We start from the raw sequence: 23,099 nt of genomic DNA on the forward strand, positions 1-23,099 counted from the left end.
TATAACTATATTTCAATACAGTTTGCCTACTCTGTAATCTTATGTATTTTTCATTTTACATTTAAATCTGAGAGGGATTGGGTCACAGGGTTCACTGAATAGCCAAAGGGGGTTCACCACACAAAAAAGCCAAAGGGCTCATGCTGGAGTGAAATCTTTGATAGGGCTTAGTGTGGAAGTTGAGAGTTGGCCTTAGGAAGAAGCTTGGTTTTGGCTAAGGTTTGTAAGTAAAAAGAAAATTTAGTAAAGAAGGAGAGTTGTTGATTGGGAGGCCAGATTCAAGAGAGCAAGTTAAAGGTTTGGAAGGGAAAACCTCAGTTGGAGATTAGATCAGATGACTGAAAACATAAAGTTGAATGGGATGAGAGTATTGGTTATAGATGACTAAAAAGGTTTATATCTTGATTCATAGCCAAGATAACAGTTATATCAGGAAATAAGGTGATTTGAAGGCAGAAGGAGGTACTGATTCTTGGAAGGATTCTGGAGGAGTCCTGGTTTTTGGTAGAGGGATGACAGGATTTCTATGAATTTTTTGGATTTTTGCAGCCTGGATGGGTGTGGGAGCTTCAGAGAAGCTTTAGCTTTGGCTGGATGAGTACCGTGTCTTCTGGGGGCGGGGGTAGGGGTGAGGCGGCGGGAAGGTGCCCTGATTGTGGCCTTCATGAGAGCATGTGGAAAGGTAACATTTAAAAAGTATAGCTAGTGGGAACATGCTATAAATATAAAGCACAGGAAGCTCATCTCAGTGCTCTGTGATGACCTAGATGGGTGGGATGTGGGGCAGGGAGGGAGGTCCAAGAGGGAGGGGATATAGGTATACATACAGTGTATTCATTGTACAGCAGAAACTAACACAACATTGTAAAGCAGTTATACTCCAATAAAAAAATAAATTTTAAAAGGAAGAAAATTAATATAGTAATAAGAGCTAACAATAATAGCTAACATTTATTGAGCACTTACCATGTGCCAGTTACTGTGCTAAGTGCTTTGTGTACTTATTAATCTGTAAGTAGAATAGATGCACTCTTTCAGAGTGGTTAATCTTAAATTTTTAAGATCTTCCAGAAGCCGACCTTAAAAGTACTAGCATCTTCTAAGCTGTTTAGCTGTCTAGACAGTAGCTTCCCAAGTGATAATACCAAAGCATATTGAATATACCACATATATGTTTGACTGTGTTGAGATGTTGACCCCCGCCAATCGTACAGTCGTCAAATCCTGCAGCCTAGTATGCTTGTGTACTAAATATCTTATCATTTTCTATGCATGCCATTTTATGGAAAACGTGCGAGAGGCACTGATCCTGATCATGTCCTTGTCTGAGTATCCCGTTGGAAAAACTGATGGTTGAATTCTTAGGATACAGACTCTTAGCCTTGGTATGTGTATTAGGAGTTTCTAATCTTTTTTTTTTTGAGGTGAGAGCAAAGGCATCTTTCATTAGGGAGTGAAGGTGTGCTTGGAGCTCCATTTCACATTTAGGTTTCTGATATATAATATGGAGTATGTCTAATATGCAGTATTAGTGTTGTTAATGCCATCAAAAATCATTGGTAAAATTTGAAATGGGTGTATATCATTCTGCTCATTCTGTATATATGCCTTCAGTCTGTTAAAAATTAACTATACTCTTCATTCATCTAATATATGATCTTGTGAGATGAGTGCCTACTTAACCTCCCTCCCACAATTGCTTCAAAGGATTTAATAAATGAACGTTTTACTGATATAGTAGGAAGATTTTTTTTCCTCCTAATTTTATTGAACTTGGACCTGGAACTTGAGAATGGATTTCAGCTCACTAACTAATGTTATATGTCTCTGGTCACAGTTAATAGACTGTGTTCTTGGGGCCTTGGGTTTCAAATCCTGTTTTATTCTGACTTTTATATTACTTAATGGTTATTGCAGTGATATAGTAGTACACTTTTTAAATGGTACTGCTACATGAAGAAATGAACACCAAAACAGTGATGATAATTCAGTATTCGTTGGTATAAACCTTTTTGAAATTTGTGTTGTTTGAAGGCCATATTAAACATCCCAGGAGTCCTGCATATATCCTAATGACTGGTTCCTGTTGCTTCTGTCTTGACTCACACTGTTTTCTTTAGAGGACAGAATAGAAAAGCATATGACTTAGTACATCTTATCTCTTCACTGAGTCTGATATGCTAGAAAAGAGCGGTGGACTTGGAAATAAGTAGACCTGATATCAGATATTGTGGATATTCTGTTTTGATACTTAATCAAAAATTGGCAAGTGTTAGTTTCTTAAAGGTAGTTGCATTACTCAGCCTGAACCATGTCAATGTTATATTAAAATCCATTGGCCTGTCTTGTACTTTGAATCAGGCTTTCATCCATGCATGGTTTTGTAAAATCATTCATTGGTCATTTAGAAAATATGATTCCCTAAGTTATGCACATCTTTCAAATGTTGGAACATTTCATTATATAATATATTTTTAAAAGTCACAACGTTATTATCACCACCAGTCTCACCAGAAAAGTACTGGGTAGTAGCTAAGTTCACAATGGTGAATACTAATTTTCCAGAATTCTCATTTTTCCTAAAAAGTTTGAATTTTATCCTTGGCAACAAAACTGTCATTTGTTATCCTTGAAATGACAGGTAAACATCTGTCAAATACCCAAATCTAAATAATCATAGATTGTCAGTTTTTCTTTTAAGGGCTATTTCAGTGGCTATTTCAGCTCACAACTCAGCTTACACAGGTTCTTTTTCTTGAGACAGCCTTCATGCTTTGGTATGCAGCAAAAGTCCTTTATGTGTACTTTCCATTGTATCACACAGAATATTAAAGTGATGTGTACTTAATGATAGGAATTTATTAAAATTTATTCTCACACATCATCAGAAACATTCTTAAATGAATTGTCTTTTTGTTTTTTAACTGCATGTGTGTGATGGTAAGGAATACAGTTCAATTCATACTGTATTAAGAAATACTGGGACACTTTCATGCTACTTTTTGTGGCACTACCAAGATGCCAACAGTTTTATTCAGCATTGCCTTTGCACCATGAGTGCAAATGTCAGTACAGTTTAAAAAAAAAAAAAAAGGCTATAAAGCCCTAGTCTTATTATGAAAAATAGTTTTGACCACATGGGACCTCCTAAAAGGGTTGTGGGGATCCCCAGGAGCCCATGGATCACAGGTTAAAAACCTCTACTCTGTCCTGTCATTACTGATATGAAATGTTACCTTCATCCTATGTTAAATTCCTCTGGATCCTTGAGAGATTTTTGGATACACTCTTCTGCTCCAGTGATTTTACTTCGTTTTCCTTTGCTAATATCAAACTTACAATTACTGTATCTTTTAGTATGTTTATTTTCTTATTATTTGTATTATTTTAGGTATTTTGTGTTACTGATTTTTTTCAGATCAGCTTGTCTGGTTACATGTCAAGAAAAAAATTGGATATTATACCATTAGGATTATGAGACTACATTAAATTTATAATTAATTTGAGGGGAATTAATATGTTTACAACTGAGTTTTCCCATCTAGGAACATATTAAGTAAAATTTTTATGTTTTAAAATTTTATTTTCTTGCATATTTTAAACTTTATTCTAAGATATTTTCAGCTTTTTTTGCTATTACAAAGGGGACTTATTTCATTACATTTTCTAGTTGGGTTTAGATACAGGGAAAGTTGATTTTCATGTTTACCTTGCATACAAACTTTAAAAGTTTTTCAGTTAAATCTCTTGAATCTTTTAGGTAGATAAGCTGTACCATCTTCAAGTGATAATATTTTTTCTTAATTTGCAATTTTTTTTCCTGATTGCATTAGCTAGGATCTCCCACATAGCGTTGAGTAGTACAGATATTGGGCCTCTTTGTCTTGTTGCTGACTTGAGTGCGAATACTTAATGTTTCTCCATTAGTTTTGTTTTTGGTTTTTGGGGTTTTTTGAGGTTTTTGATACTTAAAAAAAAATCTAGGTAACAAAGTTTTCTTTTGCCTTCTATTCCTTATATATTGAGGGTTTTTTTAAGTAAATTTTATTAGTTTGCTCTTAGCATCTGTTGAAGTAATCAAATGTGTTTCTCTTTTACTTTGTTAACAAAGTGAATTACGTTAATGTTGCTCCTGTTGAACCAACCTTCCATTCCTATAATGAACTCTATTTAGTCACAGTGAAAATCTGGTAGAATTTTTTTGCAGCCTTTTAAAAAATTTATTATTATTTAAAATTTTGAATATATACTCATAGCTGAGATTGTCCTTAAATCCTTTCTCTTCTGGTTTTGTTTTCCAGGTTATGCCACTTTGATAAGTAATTGAACTTTCAGTCTCTTTCTGTGCTGTCATACAGTTTAAATTATATAGTAATTATTTGTTTCCTGTGGGTTTGTTAAAATTTACCTGCTAAATCATCTAACCCTGGTCCTGTTTTTTGGGGGACAGATAAATGACCGCTTTGAATTTATCTTCAGTGTTTTTATCATTAAAGCAACCTCATGATGGCATGGATCATATGTTTCTTTTTGCTACTGTGGCCCCAGCGCCCAATAGTCCAGTGCTGGGGATATAGAAAGTATTCAGTAAATTTGTTGAATGAATCCTAATAAGTTTGAATAGTGATTTTACTTTGCTAAAGTTTTATTTGAACTATGTTAATTTTTTTTCTTTTTCTTTCTTATTTTTCTCCTCAAAGTTCCACTCTTATCGTGGGGACCCAGCTTTAACTTTAGCATCTGGTATGTTGAACTTAGTGGCATTGATGATCCCGATGTAGTACAACCCTGTCTCAACTGGTATAGTAAGGTAGGACTGTATTTTAAAATCCTGATTTCATGCTTCAAGTGCCTATAATAAAGAGAGAATTATGTCACTCTCTCATCTTAATTGAGAATAATTTAAAATATTGAGAATAGTAATAATAGTTATAAAGATTAATCAACATTTATTAAGCATTTACGTTTTGCCAGGTTCTAAGCTTCTTTATCACTTATTTACTCATTGCCACTCTATGAGATAGGTACAGTTATTATCCATGTTTTACAGGTGATGAAGTGGAACACAGGTTAAGTATTTTGCCTAAGGCCACACAGTTGTAAAGTGCTCAGGGCAGTATATCAACTCAGTCAGTCTGGAACTAAGAGTCTGCTATTACATTATTATACCCATCTGTCTCTGAATTTTGTTTTTAACCTATATTGATAGAAACATTTAAACATAGTTTTTAGTGGGGTAGTTTTGGTTCCAGATTGCTTTTATTGTATATTCCTCCATTGTGTTTGTGTTGAGTAAAATAGGAATATTTACTTTTCCTTTTAACTAAAATTTGAGATAGTTTCTATAAATATTATGATCTTACAGGGAGTATAAAGGTGATACATAATAATTTTATTCATAGGTCATTTTATACAATAAATGCAGCCTGAAAATGTGAATTTAAATTATTAAGAAATAGGTCTTTGATTTTTTTGAACACCTTTAATGCTTCACCTGTATTTCTGATATATATCTATTTGACTCTTTTGGCTATGTTTTTGTTGGGGGAGGACTATTTCTTGTTAGGAGAATGATAAAGCTTTAGTCTAGTCACTATTTCCTGATATCTTTATTTGCACATAGGGCTCAATTGTCAACTCATAGGCGATTGGGAAACAATATACGTTCTTCCTAAGATTTTTTTTGTATAGAATTTCAGCCCTTTTCTGGTCAGCTTAATTGAGGAACTTTCTGTTTGACTGATTTATTTTTGGCATTCTGTTATATTCAATTTAAAATAGATGCTGGCTTTTTTTATTTTCTATATGTTTTTTATATATTCTTGGATTACCTGTAATATTGTAAATTCTTTCAAGGTAGAGATGATATTTTTAAACATTAAAAATCACCTTTACAGTGTTACACACATAATAGTGCTTAGTATATACTTATAATCTTCTAAATTCTATTGGTTCTTCTTAAAAAAATAATGAGTAAGCTTTTCTGATACTTAAAACTTTTTTTTCTCTTTAGTCTATGATGTGTACATGTGCTTTCTTTAATATACTCACAAATCTCTTGATATTGTAGGAAGCTGCAAATTTCACCTTTTTTCCCCAACACTGTGGACAGATTATATTTGGGAAACTTAAAATTGTTCAGTCATTCATTTGTCAAGTTCTATTTATTGTGAACCTCTAGAAATTAAAGTCTTCACCCTCTTTGAATTTCAATCCTTTTTAAAAGCATTATAATTTCGTTTCATAAATCCTCTCCTACTATGTATCTGTATGCAGCCTGATAGAAAATTTAAAATGTGGATGTGATTCATACTCCTAAAGTCAACATGATAAAAAGGTATTATTGTTTAATATGGTTCCAGATAGTTAGGATAAATCTTTATTTAGAGGCTAAGCATAAGAAACTATTAATGTGAAGTTAGTTTGGATATAGAATCATTCTTTTGTTATTTGATGAGGGAAAATATTAGTTAACTAGAGTGTTTAAGGAAAAATGTTTTGATCGCCTTTTATTAATAAAAAAATCAGAGACTATAAAGTGATTAGTGTTTCAAGTCTTGTAAATTTTCCTGCCTATTAAAGAGTAAGGCTTACAAGTAAATTGTATTTTGCTTGGTTATTATGCACTGCTTCTGTGTCATCAGTTTATTTGATTCATTCTTATTTAAGAAATTGTAGAAATCTCATAACATATCCTTGAATTAAATTTTCTTTTAAATTCTTTATATGAGGTTGTTTTTTTGGCATTCATCCTTTTAGGGGGGAGATTTAGTAAATTGAATATTTCTTTTGGGATTGTAATTAATTGAGATTTTTACTTTATAGCTGTTTAATCGATGAGGTAGCCCAGGTTTAGAAAAAAAAAATTATAAAACTTTAAATAGTCTCTTTCTGATGATTTTGAATCATAAAACCTGTTTGTGAATTTGAAATACATGAACATTTGATAATATTTGTCATTCAAGTAATAACTTATTACTAAGAACCAAGAACAAAGAGCATGAACATTTATGTATATTATTTAATGGTTTCTGTGCATTCAGTACCAACATTGTTATCTGATTAGTAAAAGCCTTGGAAGTTATCATTTTTACCATCTTAAGTAAGCTTTGATAAATAGTTTTTCTGGTTCTTTTCTTGAAAGTTCAGGCTCTAGAACTAGGCCTGGTTTCATCTTTTAATATCTTTTATCTTCATGAAATATATGCCTGATATTTCTGTATACGTTCATCTCCTTAATATCTTTCTGCTATATACTTTGTGACCTTTGGTGAGTTATTACAATTGACTAAGCTTCAGTTTTGCCATTTAATAGTGGATATAATAATGATACTAATGAATAGGGTTAGTACAGTGCTTAGTTATGCTTAGTATACTTAGTTAATGCTTAGTAAATGCTCACTTTACGTTAGTAATTATCACTTATTGTTTCCTACAGTAATAACTAACCAAATCTCTTCTTTTCATACCTTCTCTTGTGTTCCAGTAGTACCGTGAACAGGAAGCTATTCGCCTTTGCCTAAAACACTTCAGACAACATAACTATACAGAGGCTTTTGAGTCACTGCAAAAGAAAACCAAGATTGCCCTGGAACATCCCATGTTAACAGATCTGCACGATAAATTGGTACTGAAGGGTGATTTTGATGCTTGTGAAGAATTGATTGAAAAAGCTGTAAATGGTATGTCATAAACATGTAAACTTAGATTGGTTATTAGGGTGATTTTAAGTATATACAAGAAACAGGTGTTTTAAAAGAATATAAGTTTATGCCAGTTCTTAGTTTCTTTCTTTCTCCCCCCCGCCCATCTCTTTACTCTGTAAAGATGTTAGCTCCTTGAATTAAGGACTTATTTTATGTAAGACAGGTCCATAATGTAATAATGAGACTTGAAAAATAAGAAAGTAACATACTTGAACTCACATATCTAAATTTAAGTTGTCATCTTGGAAAACCATGCACTTACAAATGCTAACATTGATTAGTACTGAACCACTTAGAAAAAGTCTTTTAATGTTGCCTTCAGTATCAGTGACCTATTCCTTTACATATTTTTGTTGATAGCAAATTGTCATTTTTTTAGTAGTGTAATTTGGGGGTGAGGAGTGCTTGGATAAGTCAAAAAATTTTATTAGTATACAGTTAATAATGAATGAGGAGATTTGTATTGGAAACATCGTCTGTGTGATGTGGATGCTACATAATTGCTGATTTTCTTGGGTAGCCTGTATTCTGGCTCTGAAAGAAATGTGAATATTGGAACATAATATAATCTCCCAAAGTAATTGTTTTGGAGGATGACACCAATTGAATATTTAAGGTCTGGTATGTTTTGTTATTTAAAATAAGGAACTCTGTTGTTGCTGTATAGAGTAGCATCCTTTTAAAAAATCTACACTTTCATAGTAACAAAGAACAGAGTAAGTGCTGTGGTATAATAAAAAGTAGATATTTGGTCTTTTCTCTTTCCTGGCACACAGCTCCTAAAACCCTTGGGATCTGCAGGGTGATGAGTGTCTTTTGTATGCTGAGAACCTCTAAAAAAGCCCTAAACAGTGGGGTTCAGAGAGCTTGCCCCAAGAGGTCATGGAAGCTATACACACATGCGTGCACGTGCACACGTGCACATGCACACGCACACACACACACACACCTGTACCTTGCCCTACATCTTTCTTCCATTTGGCTGTTTCAGACTTGTATCCTTTATAATAAACCAGTGATAGTAAGTAAAGTGCTTTCCTGAAATCTGTGGTTACTCTAGCATTATCGAACCTGAGTGGGGGTTGTGGGAACCCCCAATTTATAGCTGGTAGGTCAGAAGTACCAGTGGCTTGGGATTTGCGATTGGCATCTGAAGTGAGAATAGTCTTGTGGAACTGAGCCCTTTAACTTGTGAGATCTGACACTGACTCCAGGTAGATAGTGTCAGAATTGAATTGATTCTCGGTTGGATACCAAGTTGGAGTCAGAGAATTGGAGAAATGGTTGGTGTAAGGAGAAGACCCACACATTTGGAGTCAGAAGCATTGTGAGTGAAAACAGCTTAATGCTGAATTATGAAACTTGTGGAATGATACAAAGTTGTATAGAAATTCTATTCTTTTTATAGAAAGAAATAAAGAATAATAGACTTTCTCAGTGCTCTGTTTTCATATATTTTAGTCTTATCACTATCATTCATTATTAGTAGTTACTCATTTATCAGATATTGGTTGAATATTTTACAGCTAAACAGAACCAGTACTGCCTTCTTTGAGTTTATAAATTTAAAGTTAACTCAAAATGAATTGCTTGCAGCTCCATTGTGTTATAATAACAAACCTGCCTCTCAGCCTTGTATATTGTTACTGTTTATTTAATTGATGATGATACTTGCAAATAAATGATTACTATGTTTGAAATAGAATATACTTTGGAGTATACCAAAATGGAACATATATAATAATCTCTTACCAAACCATCAAAATGCCACTAATGAAAGTATATATGTGTGGGGCGGGGGGGTGGGTGTGTATGCCATTTCTGAGAATGAATTCTGTATTTTTTAACTATAGGATGAAGAAGGCACAAGTAATTTTATGGGTTTTTTGTTTTGTTTTAAATCTTTAAGGCATTTAATATTTTGTTAAGGTAAAGTAAAGAACAGAACCACCAGCAACTTTGTGTAATTAGTTAGCTAAAAACAGGTTTTGAAACTGTCTCTTTAGCAATATACTCATTTACGAGAAGCTGTTAACATCATGTACAACTCTGCTACTGCAGAGACTTAACTTATCCTTCTGACTCTAGGAAGAAACCAAGTTTAGGAAAATTGGTAGTAACTCTTCTTGAGACTTAACAGCCAAGTCATACTTTTTATACTCCTCACTGGCTTGGAACAGTGTTTAGTTAATAAACATTCCTTCCAGGGTTGTTCAATTTGCTGCTGACTGCACTGATGATGATTTGTTGGACAAATAAGGAAGTAAACACTGCAAAGTTTTTTGGCTTCTGCTCTGTTAAAAACATAAAAGAGAAGGGTAAGAAGTTCCTGCCTGGTAAATAAGAAAGTCTAGGGAATCAGAAGCATCTTTCAAATTTCTTACAGTGGACGAAACAAAAACTACTTTTAGTGTACTTGGTATATTAGTATGCTCTTCTTCAAGTATGGTCTATATTTTAAGAAAGTGTTGGGCTGTATTTATTTCTCTAATAGGCTTCCTATTTGCCTAGAAACATCCCTACATTTACGTTTAATTTCATTAGAGTTGATGCCTGAACCAATCATTGCTACTTCCTCTTTGACAATGCCAGGGAAAAAAGGTAGAATCCAGTGATGATAGCCAAAAGTAATCACCCAGGAACAGAAAATACTTAAAGAAAACCTCCCTTTGTAGTGTTTATCTTATTTGTTAATGAAATAAAAGTTTGCTTTTGTGAGACAAGGGGGAGATAAAGTTTAAAGTTTAAAGTAGTCCTAAAGTTTAAACTTGAGGTCTTTATCTCTCTCCCTCCCTCCCTTCTTCCCTCTTCCCCTCCTCCTTTCTTTTTTCTCTACTCCACCCCACACTCCTGCCCACCCCCACCCCACCCTGTATCTCTTCCTTCCCATGCCTTGGTTTATGCCATAGTTGTTAATTATATGGTAGGCCTATTTCCCTCTCCTTAGAATTTTTTTGAGATCTCAAATCTTGTTGGAGTTACCTTTGTGGCAAGGTTTTTAACTACAAATTTAGTATTGTTAATAGATATCAGGCTATTTATATTCTGTTTCTTATTGAGGGAATATTGGTAGTTTGTGTCTTTTGAGGAATATGCCCATTTCATCTAAATTGATGAATTTACTGGCATAAAGTTGTTTATATTCCATTATTGACCTTTATGTCATTTCATGTTCTTGATACTGGTAATTTTTGTCTTTCATTTCTTGGTAGTCTGGCTAGAGATCTATCAGTTTTATTTTAAGAAAACAGCTCTTGGTTTCTTTGTTTTATCTTTTCTCTCTATTTCATTGATTTCTGTATCTTTATTATTTCCTTTTTTCCACATACTTTGGTTTTAATTTGCTCTTCTTTTCCTAGTTTCTTAATACGAAAGCTGAAGCCATTAGAGATTCTTCTTTTCTAATGTAAGCATATGGTGTTAAGAATTTCCCTTAAGCACTGCTTTAGTTGTATCTCACAAATTTTGCTATGTTGTTTTCATTTTCATTCAGTTTAAAATACAGTTGACCCTTAAACAGCGTGGGGGTTAGGGGCGCCAGCTCTCCCTCCCCCGTCCTACCGCTTGCACAGTTGAAAATCCACATGTAACTGATTCCCCCAGAATTTAACTACAGTAGCCTACTGTTGACTGGAAGCCTTACCGATAACATGAACAGTCAATTAACACATATTTTATATGTTACATATATATACTGTATTCTGACAATAAAATAAGCTAAAGAAAATGTTATTAAGAAAATCATATGGAAGAGAAAACATTTACAGTGTGTACTGTGTTTATTAATATCGTAAGTTTATATTATCTGTTTACAAGATAAATTGTCAGTACCTGTGTCAATATTGTCTTAATGATACAAAACACTGTAAGTATTATATGTATTACTAACACTAGACATCAAAGATGAAAGTTAATGTGGAAAAAGAAATTCATATTTGTTTACAGGTCTAACAATTCATGCATTGGTAATGAAGCAGCAGCAATATGATTGCTTCACGGTAGTCTAGTGTAATTGATACAATTGCTTCACAATAGCTTAGTCCTTATGCTAATGAATGAATTGTAAAATTTTTATGGCATACAGTATTAGTCGTATTTATAATACAGTATTGGAAACATTGTTATATTTTCTAAAAACTATTTACCTCTGATGATAGGCTGATAGTTTCTCCAGTTGAGAGAGGGTGGGAGGGGGGCATGCTGTACAGTAATGTAATTCTTTGAAAACAAAGTTATAAAACAGTAGGAAAACCAACACATTATTAATTTTATATTAAATAGAACCCACCTTATGCCTGTATAAATATAGATAGAGTAGTACCTACATATTTTATGCATTCATGACTTACCTCACCTTTTCTTAATTTTCTTGACATTTCTAGGCTGTGTGGTTCATCTGCAAGTTCTTTCAAACTGTTGCAAATCTCCAAAAATTTTTCTAATATATTTATTGGAAAAAACATCCATATATAGGTGGACATGTGCGGTTCAAACCTGTCTTGTTCAAGGGTCAGCTGTACTTAGGCATAATGACACATTTTTCTTTCCAACCCTGATAACTTTTTCCCCCTTGTGTTTAATCTCTGCCAGGATCTTTAGAAAAAGATTGCCATGGCATAATTATAGTGGATAACCCTGTGTAGTTCATGATCCCAGAAGAAATGCTTTTTGCATTTCATTGTTAAATATATTTTTGATCTGGGATTTTTGGAGATTCTATATCAGATTCCAAGATTCCTAAGAGTTTGTGTCATAAATGGATATTGGATTTTGCCACTTTTTCTCTACTTTTGTGATATGATTTTCCTACCCTATTAATATATGAAATCATAGTAATTGATTTTCTAATGTTAAACCTCATATATACTTAACTTTGTTATGTATTTTTTAAATTTATATTGGGTTTAGATTGACTAATGTTTTGTTAGAATTCTTCCAACTATTTTTGTTAGTAAGGTTGACCTTGTAGCTTTTCTTTCTCATATCTTCCTGTTCAGGTTTAGTATCATTATTAGGCTAATTTCACATAATGTGTTGAGGAGTTAACCTTTTCTTCCTATTTTCTGAATAAATGTAAGATGTGAATTATTTCTTTCTTAAATGCTTGGTTGAATTTACCATTGAGCTGTCTGTGCTTGAGATTTGCTTGCAGGAATATTTTTAGCTTGCCAATTCAGTTTCTTTAAACTTCGTAGGACTATTCAGAGTTGTTTGGTTGGTTGATTGAGCTTTAATAAATTACACTTTTCTAGTAGTTTGTTTCAGTTTCATCTAAAATTTCAAGCTTATGGATGTGAAACTGTACCTAATATCCCCTTATTATCTGTTTAATGTTTGTAGAATTTCTTGAGATGTGTCTTTTTTTCATCCCTTATATTGGTTATTTATGAATTCTTTCTCCCTCCCCAATCCATTACTTTCTTTTTTATTTATTTATTCTCGGCTGTGTTGGGTATTCATTGCAGTGAGCGGGGCTACTCTTTGTTGCGGTGCGCGGACTTCTCATTGTGGTGGCTTCTCTTGTTGCGGAGCACGGGCTCTAGGCACGCAGGCTTCAGTAGTTGTGGCTTGTGGGCTCTAGAGCGCGGGCTCAGTAGTTGTGGCACATGAGCTTAGTTGCTCCATGGCATGTGGGATCTTCCAGGACCAGGGATCAAACCCGTGTCCCCTGCATTGACAGGTGGATTCTTACTGCTCCACCAGGGAAGTCCCCCCAATCTATTGCTTTCACCATAAGCTTAGCAAGTTCAGTGATCTTTTTTTTTTTTTTTTTTTTTTTTTTAATTTGTTTCTGCTTTATTTTATTTTGGGCTGCATTGGGTCTTCGTTGCTGCGCGCAGGCTTTCTCTAGTTGCGGCGAGCGGGGGCTACTCTTCGTTGCGGTGCGCGGGCTTCTCACTGCAGTGGCTTCTCTTGTTGAGGAGCACGGGCTCTAGGCACGCGGGCTTCAGTAGTTGTGGCTTGTGGGCTCAGTAGTTGTGGCGCACGGGCTTAGTTGCTCTGCGGCATGTGGGATCTTCCCGGACCAGGGCTCGAACCCGTGTCCCCTGCATTGGCAGGCGGATTCTTAACCACTGTGCCACCAAGGAAGTCCAGTTCAGTGATCTTTTGAGGGAACCAACTTCTGGTTTGTTGATTCTTTATGTTAACTTTTATGTCCTTGGCTTATGCTCTGATTTTAATGTTGTCTTCATTGTCTCTTTGAGATTCATATGCATTTTATAATTTATTGAGATTGATGCTTAGCCTATTAATTTTCAGACTTTGTTATTTCCCCATATATGCATTTAAGGATATAAATTTCCTTCTCCTTTTTTTTCAGTTGTGCTATGAAGTGTTTTCATTTTTGTCCAGTTCAGTAATTTCATTAGGAAATGATATTGCTCTTTTGTGAGTCATAGTTATATAGAAATATAGTTTTTAATTTCCAAATAAATAAAGATTTTCTGGCTCGTTACTGATTTCTGGCATAAATGCATAGTGGTCAGAGTACATATTTTGTACTATTCCAATTCTTTGAAATTTGATAAGACTTACCATATGACCCACTTTGTTCAATTTTTATAAACATATTAGGTACACTTGGACAGAAATCCAGTTCTTTAGTTGTTACTGCAATGTTCTATATATGTCCAGTTGGTCCAGTTTGCTAATCATGTTGCATAAATCTACTTTACCAATAATGTTTTCTGTCTGATTCTCTCAATTACTAAGAAAAATGTGTTAACCTACAGTTAATCCTACTGTGATTATGGAATTGTCTCTTCTTATAATTCTGTCAGTTTTTGCTTCGTATATTTTGAAGCTATGTTTCTAGATGCATACAAATTTTAAATTCTTTTATTTTGAATGAAATCTTTTATTGTTAAGTGTGTTTTTTATCTCTACTAATGTTGTTGCCTTAAGTTATAAATTGTCTTACATTAATATATCTGCTTTCATTTGGTAAGTATTTACATATCTTTTTCCATCTTTTAATTTCGAGCTTTCTGTATCCTTTTTTCGAAGAAGTATCTCTTGTAAATTTAGTTGTTTTTTAAAAACTCTGCCTTCTTTTGATTTAAACATTTATTTCATTTACATGATTGAATTACTGGTAGATATATGGGTTCAAACCTACCATTTTACTTAATATATTTTGTCATGTCCTTTATTTCTTGTTTTTGGCTGTTGTCTCTTACCTTTTTAAACTTTTTAATCTTTTCATTTTTTTCTTTATTTATTTGGAAGTAACACTCTGTATTTTATTTATGGTGAGTCTATAAATAACCACAAATATACATACTTAATAAAATTTATCAGTACAAGGACTTAGTGGACTTTGAACTCCCATCTACTTACCTTCCAACTCATATGCTATTGTTGTTCTTTATTTTGATACCATATTCAAAGACCCTAGAAGATATTACTATTCTTGTTTTATACAGTGTCCATTCATTTTACCCAAATATTTACTAATTTTTTTGCTTTTCTCTACTATTTGAATCTTTGATTTTATACCTAAGATCATATTCCTTCTGCCTTAAGCACATCCCTTAGAATTTCTTCTAATGCAGATTAATTCTCTCAGTTTTTGTTTGCTTGAAAATTTGTCTCTTTTCTTGAAGGATATTTTCACTGGGTATAGAATTCTAGATTGACAGTTGTCTTCTCCAAATACATTTTGGATGTCATTTCACTGTTAACCAGTTTCCATTGTTGCCAGTTTCAACTATTGCTCTTTTGAATGCAATCTCTCTTTTTGCCTATGGCTGTTTAAATATTTAAATATATTAAACATATCTTTGTTTTAGATTATTTTATAGTTCTATAAACAGGGCAACTCCAGTGTGGTGATACTGTTAACTATTATGTATTTTTGTTTTCTTTTAGTTAGATGTATATCTTTTATTTTCTCATTTTAATTGCACATTTATGTTTAATTTTTCAACCTTCTCTAAATTCTTTCTCTCTTTTCCATTACTATATTGTTAATAGTGTTTTCTTTCCTTCTTATTTTGGTCTTCATTTCTGTTATGTATTCATTTTGTTTTTCTTCCTCTTTTCCTTCAACTCTGACATTCATGTTTTATTTATCTTTGTTGTCATACCATATCTCTTCCAACTATTTATATCTCTGTTTTCTGTTTATATCTCTAATTTGTGCTCATGTTTTATAAAGAGAGTTTCTTACTTAACTTTTATATTCATGGAAAAGTATTTGGCCATTTTCATCAGTTACATGACTACATTTTTCTGTTGAATCAGATTCTTTTGCCACTTAAAAATTTTTTTCTTTTCCTTTTTATATCTTTATATAAATTCTGAGTTGGTTGTTTTTGAGTTTTATTAATCTTTGAATGAAATGAGTTTTTCCTGTTTAAATAGGTTCTTAAGACTGTATTCTAGAACAGCAAGATTTTTCCTTATGGTATTGCTTTTCTCTTGGGACACTGTTTCTCCTCAGCAGTACTCCTAATGCAAAATCTCTCTCTCTCTCTTTTTTTTTCACCAGACTGCTTCCTGAAAGATGGCTTCTTTCCCTAATTCCTGTTCATTCATGCCTTTGTGCTTTTTTTTTTAAATTGGAGTGTAGTTGCTTTACAATGTTGTTTTAGTTTCTGCTGTATGGCAAAGTGCATCAGCTATACATATACATATATCCCCTCTTTTTTGGATTTCCTTCCCATTTAGGTCATGCCTTTGTGCTTTTGTTTATGTTGTATTCCCTTCCCTGATTACTTTTCCTTTTTATCACCATTCACTTACAACTCATTCTTCAAGGCTAGCTCTTTCAAGCTAGTTTTTAAAAATTATTCCTGCACCTCAGTTGCTCCTTTTTCTCTTAATTCCTATTTGCCTTTGTACCATATTTCTCATTTTGTGCATAAAAAATTATTAGTTTTTTGCCAAGTATAGTTCCAAATATTACTTCATTATTATAACTGTTCATGTATTCAAAGGCCAATATGCCATCTACTCTAGTAAACACTGTATATGAATTAATTTAATTCTTGTACCTACTTTCTAGGTAAGTATTATTGTTATTTCAATTTAATAAATGTCAGTGATTAAGTAGTTTGCCTAAGACAGCATAGCTGGTAAGTGGCACAGCTAAAATTTGAATCTATTCATCTTACCACCATGCTTTACCATCCAAGTAAATATTTATTGGTTCAGTTTCCCCAGTATTAATTGTTGTAATGTAAATTGTTATAATTCATGTATTTCTCTTTTCAGAATTTAATCAAACTGCTGAAATGCATAATTTTTAAAAAAATCTCTTTTACCCAGCCAATATTATTCTTGAACTATAAAAACTTTTTTATGCTGTACCTGTAAGTGAATTTTTAGTTTTTTCTTTAAAGAAAAATCTCTGTGTTGGTGAAAAATCAGTTTGATAAAAGTTTCGATGTAGGCAGCAGTACTGTATTCTGTGCTGTTTTTTTTTTTTAATTTTGGATGAGGCTTGAATATATTTTTTTCTTTAAAAAAATCATGTACTTTCACCATTAGAGACAAGAACAGCTTGTGCCTAATTAGGACTGTATGAAACATGTTTAGTTATTATAGTCATAATCATAGGGGGAAAATGAGATGGTATTGGACCGGGAGCCTTTCAGTAGTTTGAAAATTCTTAGCAACTAGGTCTTAGTGTGATTTCTCCTAAGTCATATTTTCAGTTCTTTTGGATAGTTTTACTTTTGGCAGACCCTTCTGATTTTCTGCTTTAGATTTTTGTCAAAAGTAGACATATAGAAATATTAGCAACTGTCTGAGTTCTTAAAATACAGAAGTAATTTTTAAAAATAGTTCATAAACATTTAAATGCCTTACTTTTTTGCTTTTGAGACTTTTAAAACAGTGTAAGAGGTGTTTTCATATTTTTGTAGATGCGAATGTCATTGTTTCAATAGAAAGCTCAGATTTTTTGCTGAATCATATAGAGTATATGCAAGTAAGCATACCAAACAAAAGGCGACCTTTCAAGAATTAGAAATATAAGGAACATGGGGAGATTATTTTGGCTGCAGAGGCGTCAGCTTTTCATTTGTTTTTAGGTCTTGAAAGGGAGTTCTTTAACATTAAAACAAGGAACTGAAAGCAATGTATTTTGAAAAAATCTTTACCCTGCTTTAATGTTTGTAGCATTTTTATTGATCACCTCAAGGATTTCAAGCTTATGACTGTTTGTTTTTGAAAAATTTAATTTGTTCTATTAAAAAATAAAATTTCTTTAGCACTTGAAATGACTGTTCACCAAGAAAACATTATATTAATAAACATTATATTACTACTTTTCTGTTTTAGAGCGTGAAAGAAGATGCATAAGCATGTTATTTCATTGAAAATAGCTACTAAATATAACTTGCTCCAGATCTGATCTGGACTATTTATTGACAACCCAGTTTCCCTGGCAAGAGGCAATAATATGTATTGTAATAGATTAAATGAGGGTAATCTTTAATTTATCATGTTTCCCTGCAAAGTACAGCATAGTTTTTTGTTTTGTTTTGTTTGTTTGTTTGCGGTACGCAGGCCTCTCACTGTTGCGGCCTCTCCCGTTGCGGAGCACAGGCTCCAGACGCGCAGGCTCAGTGGCCATGGCTCACGGGCCCAGCCACTCTGTGGCATGTGGGATCCTCCCGGACCAGGGCACGAACCCGTGTCCCCTGCATCGGCAGGCGGACTCTCAATCACTGCGCAACCAGGGAAGCCCACAACATAGTTTTTTAAGTCATTTTTTATTTTGAGTGATTAGATGGTTTAATATTATAAAATGGAAGTATCAAGAAGTTAATTAAATAGAGTTGAATAGTAGTGTAGAGAGGTGTGAGAGGGCTGGAATTTATGTTTCTAGCTTTTGTGTCTTATGGTAAGCCAGGATTTCTCCAAAAGAGGTGTTTTGGGGGTTTTTTTTGTTTGTTTTTATTTTGGTTTTTGGTAGAACAGCTAGCTTCTCAAACTAGCCATTTGTTGTCTGGAACAACTTCCAGATGAATGAATACTTAAGGTAAGAAAGTGATCTAGAGTAGTGACAAACCAGTGTTCCAGAGAAGAAACAAAACATAAAAAGTAAACTTTAGCCACAGTTACCAGTAGGTCTTTATTTAAGAGGGAGATTACATTTTTTCCTTTAAATTATAATTAACTATAATATATTTCAACTGTTTTAGTTTTATCCCTCTTTTATTATAATCAGTTTAATATTGCAGTAGAATGATCTGGTATGGTGAGTTATGTTTCCCAGTCTTCCTTTTTAATAGGTAAATTTTGCTGTCTATTGAAGTGCTATTGAATAGGTAAATTTTGCTGTCTGTTATTACAGTGTGTAGTCTTAGATTGTAATTTAAAAACTATTATTTGTGTGTTAGTTATATGTGTGTGTTTATATTTATTTACATGCATTCTATGAAGAGTTGAAAAGATTTTAGACTTTGGAATTGGGCTTTATACCTTTTTGTTTAGAGTCTTTGGGCATGATATTAATTTCTCTGAACCTTGATTTTCTAATCTTTGCAATAATTAATAATGACCATTGTATAGATTTATTTTAAGGAGTAAATGAGTTAACCTTTGTGATGTCTTGCACACAGTAAGTATGCAATAAAAGTCAACTCTTTCTTCTTTGGTAAGATCTTTTTAGAGAGTTACTTCCAGATTTGATAATGCTATATTGAAATAATTTTCTTCAGGTTTTCTGATAGTCTCCAAGGAAAAGTAAGAGATATCAAAGAGAATTGTGTGAACTTTAGACTAGTAAAGAGAAAAGGAATTTACTTGAGACAGAAGGAGGCAAAAAGTTCGCCAAGCAATTTTTTTTAAATGTTTGCTTGACTACTGTACAGGATTGGTGTGACTTGTCAGGGTGCCATTATATACTAGGAATATGCTTTATTGGAGGTAGCAGTTTTATGTATAGTTTGTTGTAATGTAAGGAACTTAGTAACATTAAGATGACTCAAAGGAAATGTCAACCATGTGGCTAGGAAAGTCCCTCCACCCCCTGCTCTTTTTTCCATTCTAAGCATTTATTATATACTGAGCATCTCTGATGTTATGCTATTAACTATCATTATTCAAGAGAAGATTAATTGTATCTAGTGTAAAATCATCATAATTTCTAATATTTTAAGTTTGGATTACTTATTGTTTAAATTTTGGAAGTAATTTCCTCTGCATGCTTGATCATAAATCCTTTGTGCATATTTAGCTCTCTTTGTCCTTGTTAAAACAAGCTAATGTCAGTGTACAAAGCACTGCTTGTAGAAACGTGAATGTGTCTAGTGACCTGTGAAGAAGAGACATTTCAGGGGTAACAAAGTATGTGAAAATGGTTTATATTGGTAATAACAATATGTTACAAAGTTTTTCCAAAATTTAGAAAAGAATTCCACATATCTAGTTGTTTTGTGACCTTTCTTCCGGTAATAATAGAGTTCAGTGCAAAAAAATTGGGAAAACAAAAAAGTACAAAGGCTAAAACCAAAACCAAAAATCACAATCATCCTAATCCTGCCAACCAAAGAAAATCGCTTTTAACTTTTTGATGTATGTCAGTGCTTTTTCTTTTCATCTGTTTGTGTATGTTTACAAAATGATTTTACAAAAATGGTATAATGTTTGAGAGTTTGCTTTTTTTACTTGAAAATTCCTGACAATATTTTCATAGGACAGTTGTGTTTGATAGAAGAGAAACTGTGAAGCTCTTGATGGGTAGAGTATTTGTAAGTTTTTCAGGTTAGTTAAGAGTGGGGATAGAAGGATTAGTTGAAGAAACAATTAGAGAATTTAATTTTACCTGCAGTGTTCAGAATGACATTAAAGGTCAGGAATGGGGTCATCCGTCAGATTATAACTGTTCCTGTGATTTCTTAGAAGAATTTCCCCCAGTGGATTGTGATTTCTTTTTCAGAATAGTCACAGAAGGCTTAAGGGGAAAGAGGAGATGGAGACTTTTCTAAGATGAACATAGGTGGGATCAGCCAGACACACACAGTTCGAGTGAATATATTGGTTCTAACAGTGGTGGGACCCTAGTATGCCACAATGTGGAAGGAACCTCAGGCCCTATCCAACTCTTAAACACCAGTTTTGCAGATGAGGAACTTGCTTGACTTATCAAAAGTCATGTAACTAACTAGTATGGGACACTTTAGTAATATGGCAATTGGGCACTATTAAAAAGTATGAAATCTATTACTTTTCTAATTGTCTCTATTTTTGCTTTGTATTTTTCATGTCTTGAGTTTTCTTATCTCCCTCAGTTTTCTACCCATCTCCATATCTTTACTTTTCTCTCTCTCCTCTTCAGTTAGCCATTATGTGGAATTAATATTTTAAAATCACTATTTATATTGATTAATTTTATCTTCCCTGTTTAAGGTTTTTAAAAAGGACCATTTAACTTTTATCTGCCTTTCACGAAATGGAATAAAATTTAATTACTGTGTTTTACTTCTATATAATACTAAATTTATGATTAATATTTTATTATCATCTTATCATTACTATTAATAGGAGCCCCACAACATTTTATCTGAAAAAAGAAAAGATTTCCAGCTCTTGTAATGGGAAACCAGTATTGGCCAGAGTAGGCTGGATGGGGCAAGAATTGTCAGAAAAGCCCATGGGGGAGTAGGTGATACGATAGAAACACTCTCACTAAAATAAGTTGTGAATCCACTTGTTCCCCTTACTTTAACAATTAAAACATAAATGCTAATTTGTGAGTGCTAATTTAAGAAGGAGAGAACTTTCTTTTTGCAAGAATTTTTTAAAGTCCCGTGGGCAAAGAAAAAAACTAGATGAGTTTATGGGATAGAGGTTTTCAGTTAAAGCCATCTGGAAAGACTTGAAAGCTGAAGGGTGTGGTTACCACTGAGTTTCATAATTACCCAGAAAAGAAAGAGATTAGGGAGGTTTTTGTAAAGTATGCAGTCTCTGGCAAGTATACAAGTCACAGAGAACAGACAGTTTTACTTATAAATTCTTTGGAAAAGTGTTTGCTTTCAGTGACTAAATGAAGCAAAAGGGAATCCTTTATACAGATTGAAATCAGAGTCAAATGACAGAATTTATAGTAAAGATATCTCTATAAATTATAATCTGTTTGGGTTCATGTAAAAGAAAACCCTAGTTTAAGAAGTAAGGAAATGTTATTTTATCATATAACAAGAAGTCCAGAGGTAAGGTAAATTTCATGGTCAGTCAATTCAGTGATCCAGTTTCTTCTTCTCTCTCTGCCCTGTCATCATTATAGAGTTGATTTCATTATCAGACCTCTACAAGTGGGCTATAGCAGGGATGTACATTTGCATACAGATTCTGAATATTTCCAGAGGAACAAAAGTACATTCTTCTTCTCTGTGTAGTCATTTAAAAGTAAGGAAACATTTCCTTGAAGGCCCCACCCCCACCCCCCGCCAGAGATCCTCATGTTTCATTAACCAGAATTGGGTTTCATACCATTCTTAAACTAATCTTTGTTGAGGGGCACAGGATTAGGACTTGATAATAATTTGGGGTAGAATGGATGTATGTGGGGAGTTCAGTCCCCATGACCATAGTAGTACCTAGTGTAATAACTAGTTACTGTACTGTAACAACTCCTCTTAAGAAGGAGATTTAGAATTTATTAATGAAGTAAGTAAAGCATAGTGAAACATGAGTTCCAGCCCCACCACTCAAGAGCTGTGTGATTTGGGTTAAATTCATGAATTTCTCTAAATATGCATTTCCGCATCTGTAAAATGAAGATGATAATGCCCAATTCATAAGGCTGTTTTTTAGAATTAAATCAGATAAGTAAGATAGCACAGATTCTAACATTTAGTATTCAATAAATATACTATTACTGGTACTTTTATCTCTATGTAGTTTTGTACTCAAAGAAAACTCTAAAAATGGTATTTTCACTTTAAAGGATCAGTTGTTTTTTTTGCTGAAGAAACAAGGGCCTAGACCAAAGTTGTTGGAGCTCCCATTTCCTCCTCTAGCTTTTTTGTATAGTAGTACAAAAATGGGGGAAACTTAGTAAGTTTAGTGTGAGCTGCCACTAAAACAATTCGTTTACATGGTTGTGTCAACTAATACTTTGCTATTTATATTTGAGGTAGCATAAAAACTGAACTGACACATATTTTATGAAAATGTGCTATTGTATTAGTGACATATTAGTAATTTTCTTTAATGTAGGCTTCTACATTTTGGTCTTCTTTGCTGTAATAAAAAGTGTAAGCTGTTAAGTTGTAATTCTCTCTTTCTTTAATATTTGCAGATGGCTTATTCAATCAGTATATCAGTCAACAGGAATATAAGCCACGATGGAGTCAAATCATTCCCAAAAGTACCAAAGGTAAGTCCTACCTTCTAAGTTGTGGGTGCTTTTCCTTTAATGTCCCAGTTTCATGT

The 23,099-nt window shown here is 33.2% G+C and overlaps 1 protein-coding gene across 2 annotated transcripts in view; it reads left to right on the top strand.

The window, feature by feature from the left end:
* MKLN1 (muskelin 1) overlaps positions 1 to 23,099 on the top strand; it is a 185,681-nt gene that overhangs the window by 76,224 nt on the left and 86,358 nt on the right. For both annotated transcript variants that reach the window (XM_060108841.1, XM_060108840.1), the window contains 3 exons: positions 4,701 to 4,810; positions 7,490 to 7,682; positions 22,966 to 23,043. In XM_060108841.1, the coding sequence (XP_059964824.1) occupies positions 4,701 to 4,810; positions 7,490 to 7,682; positions 22,966 to 23,043 (381 nt within the window). The remainder of the gene's footprint in view (positions 1 to 4,700; positions 4,811 to 7,489; positions 7,683 to 22,965; positions 23,044 to 23,099) is intronic.

The sequence above is a fragment of the Mesoplodon densirostris genome, chromosome 9 (assembly GCF_025265405.1).
Source record: "Mesoplodon densirostris isolate mMesDen1 chromosome 9, mMesDen1 primary haplotype, whole genome shotgun sequence".
Classification (NCBI taxonomy): domain Eukaryota; kingdom Metazoa; phylum Chordata; class Mammalia; order Artiodactyla; family Ziphiidae; genus Mesoplodon; species Mesoplodon densirostris.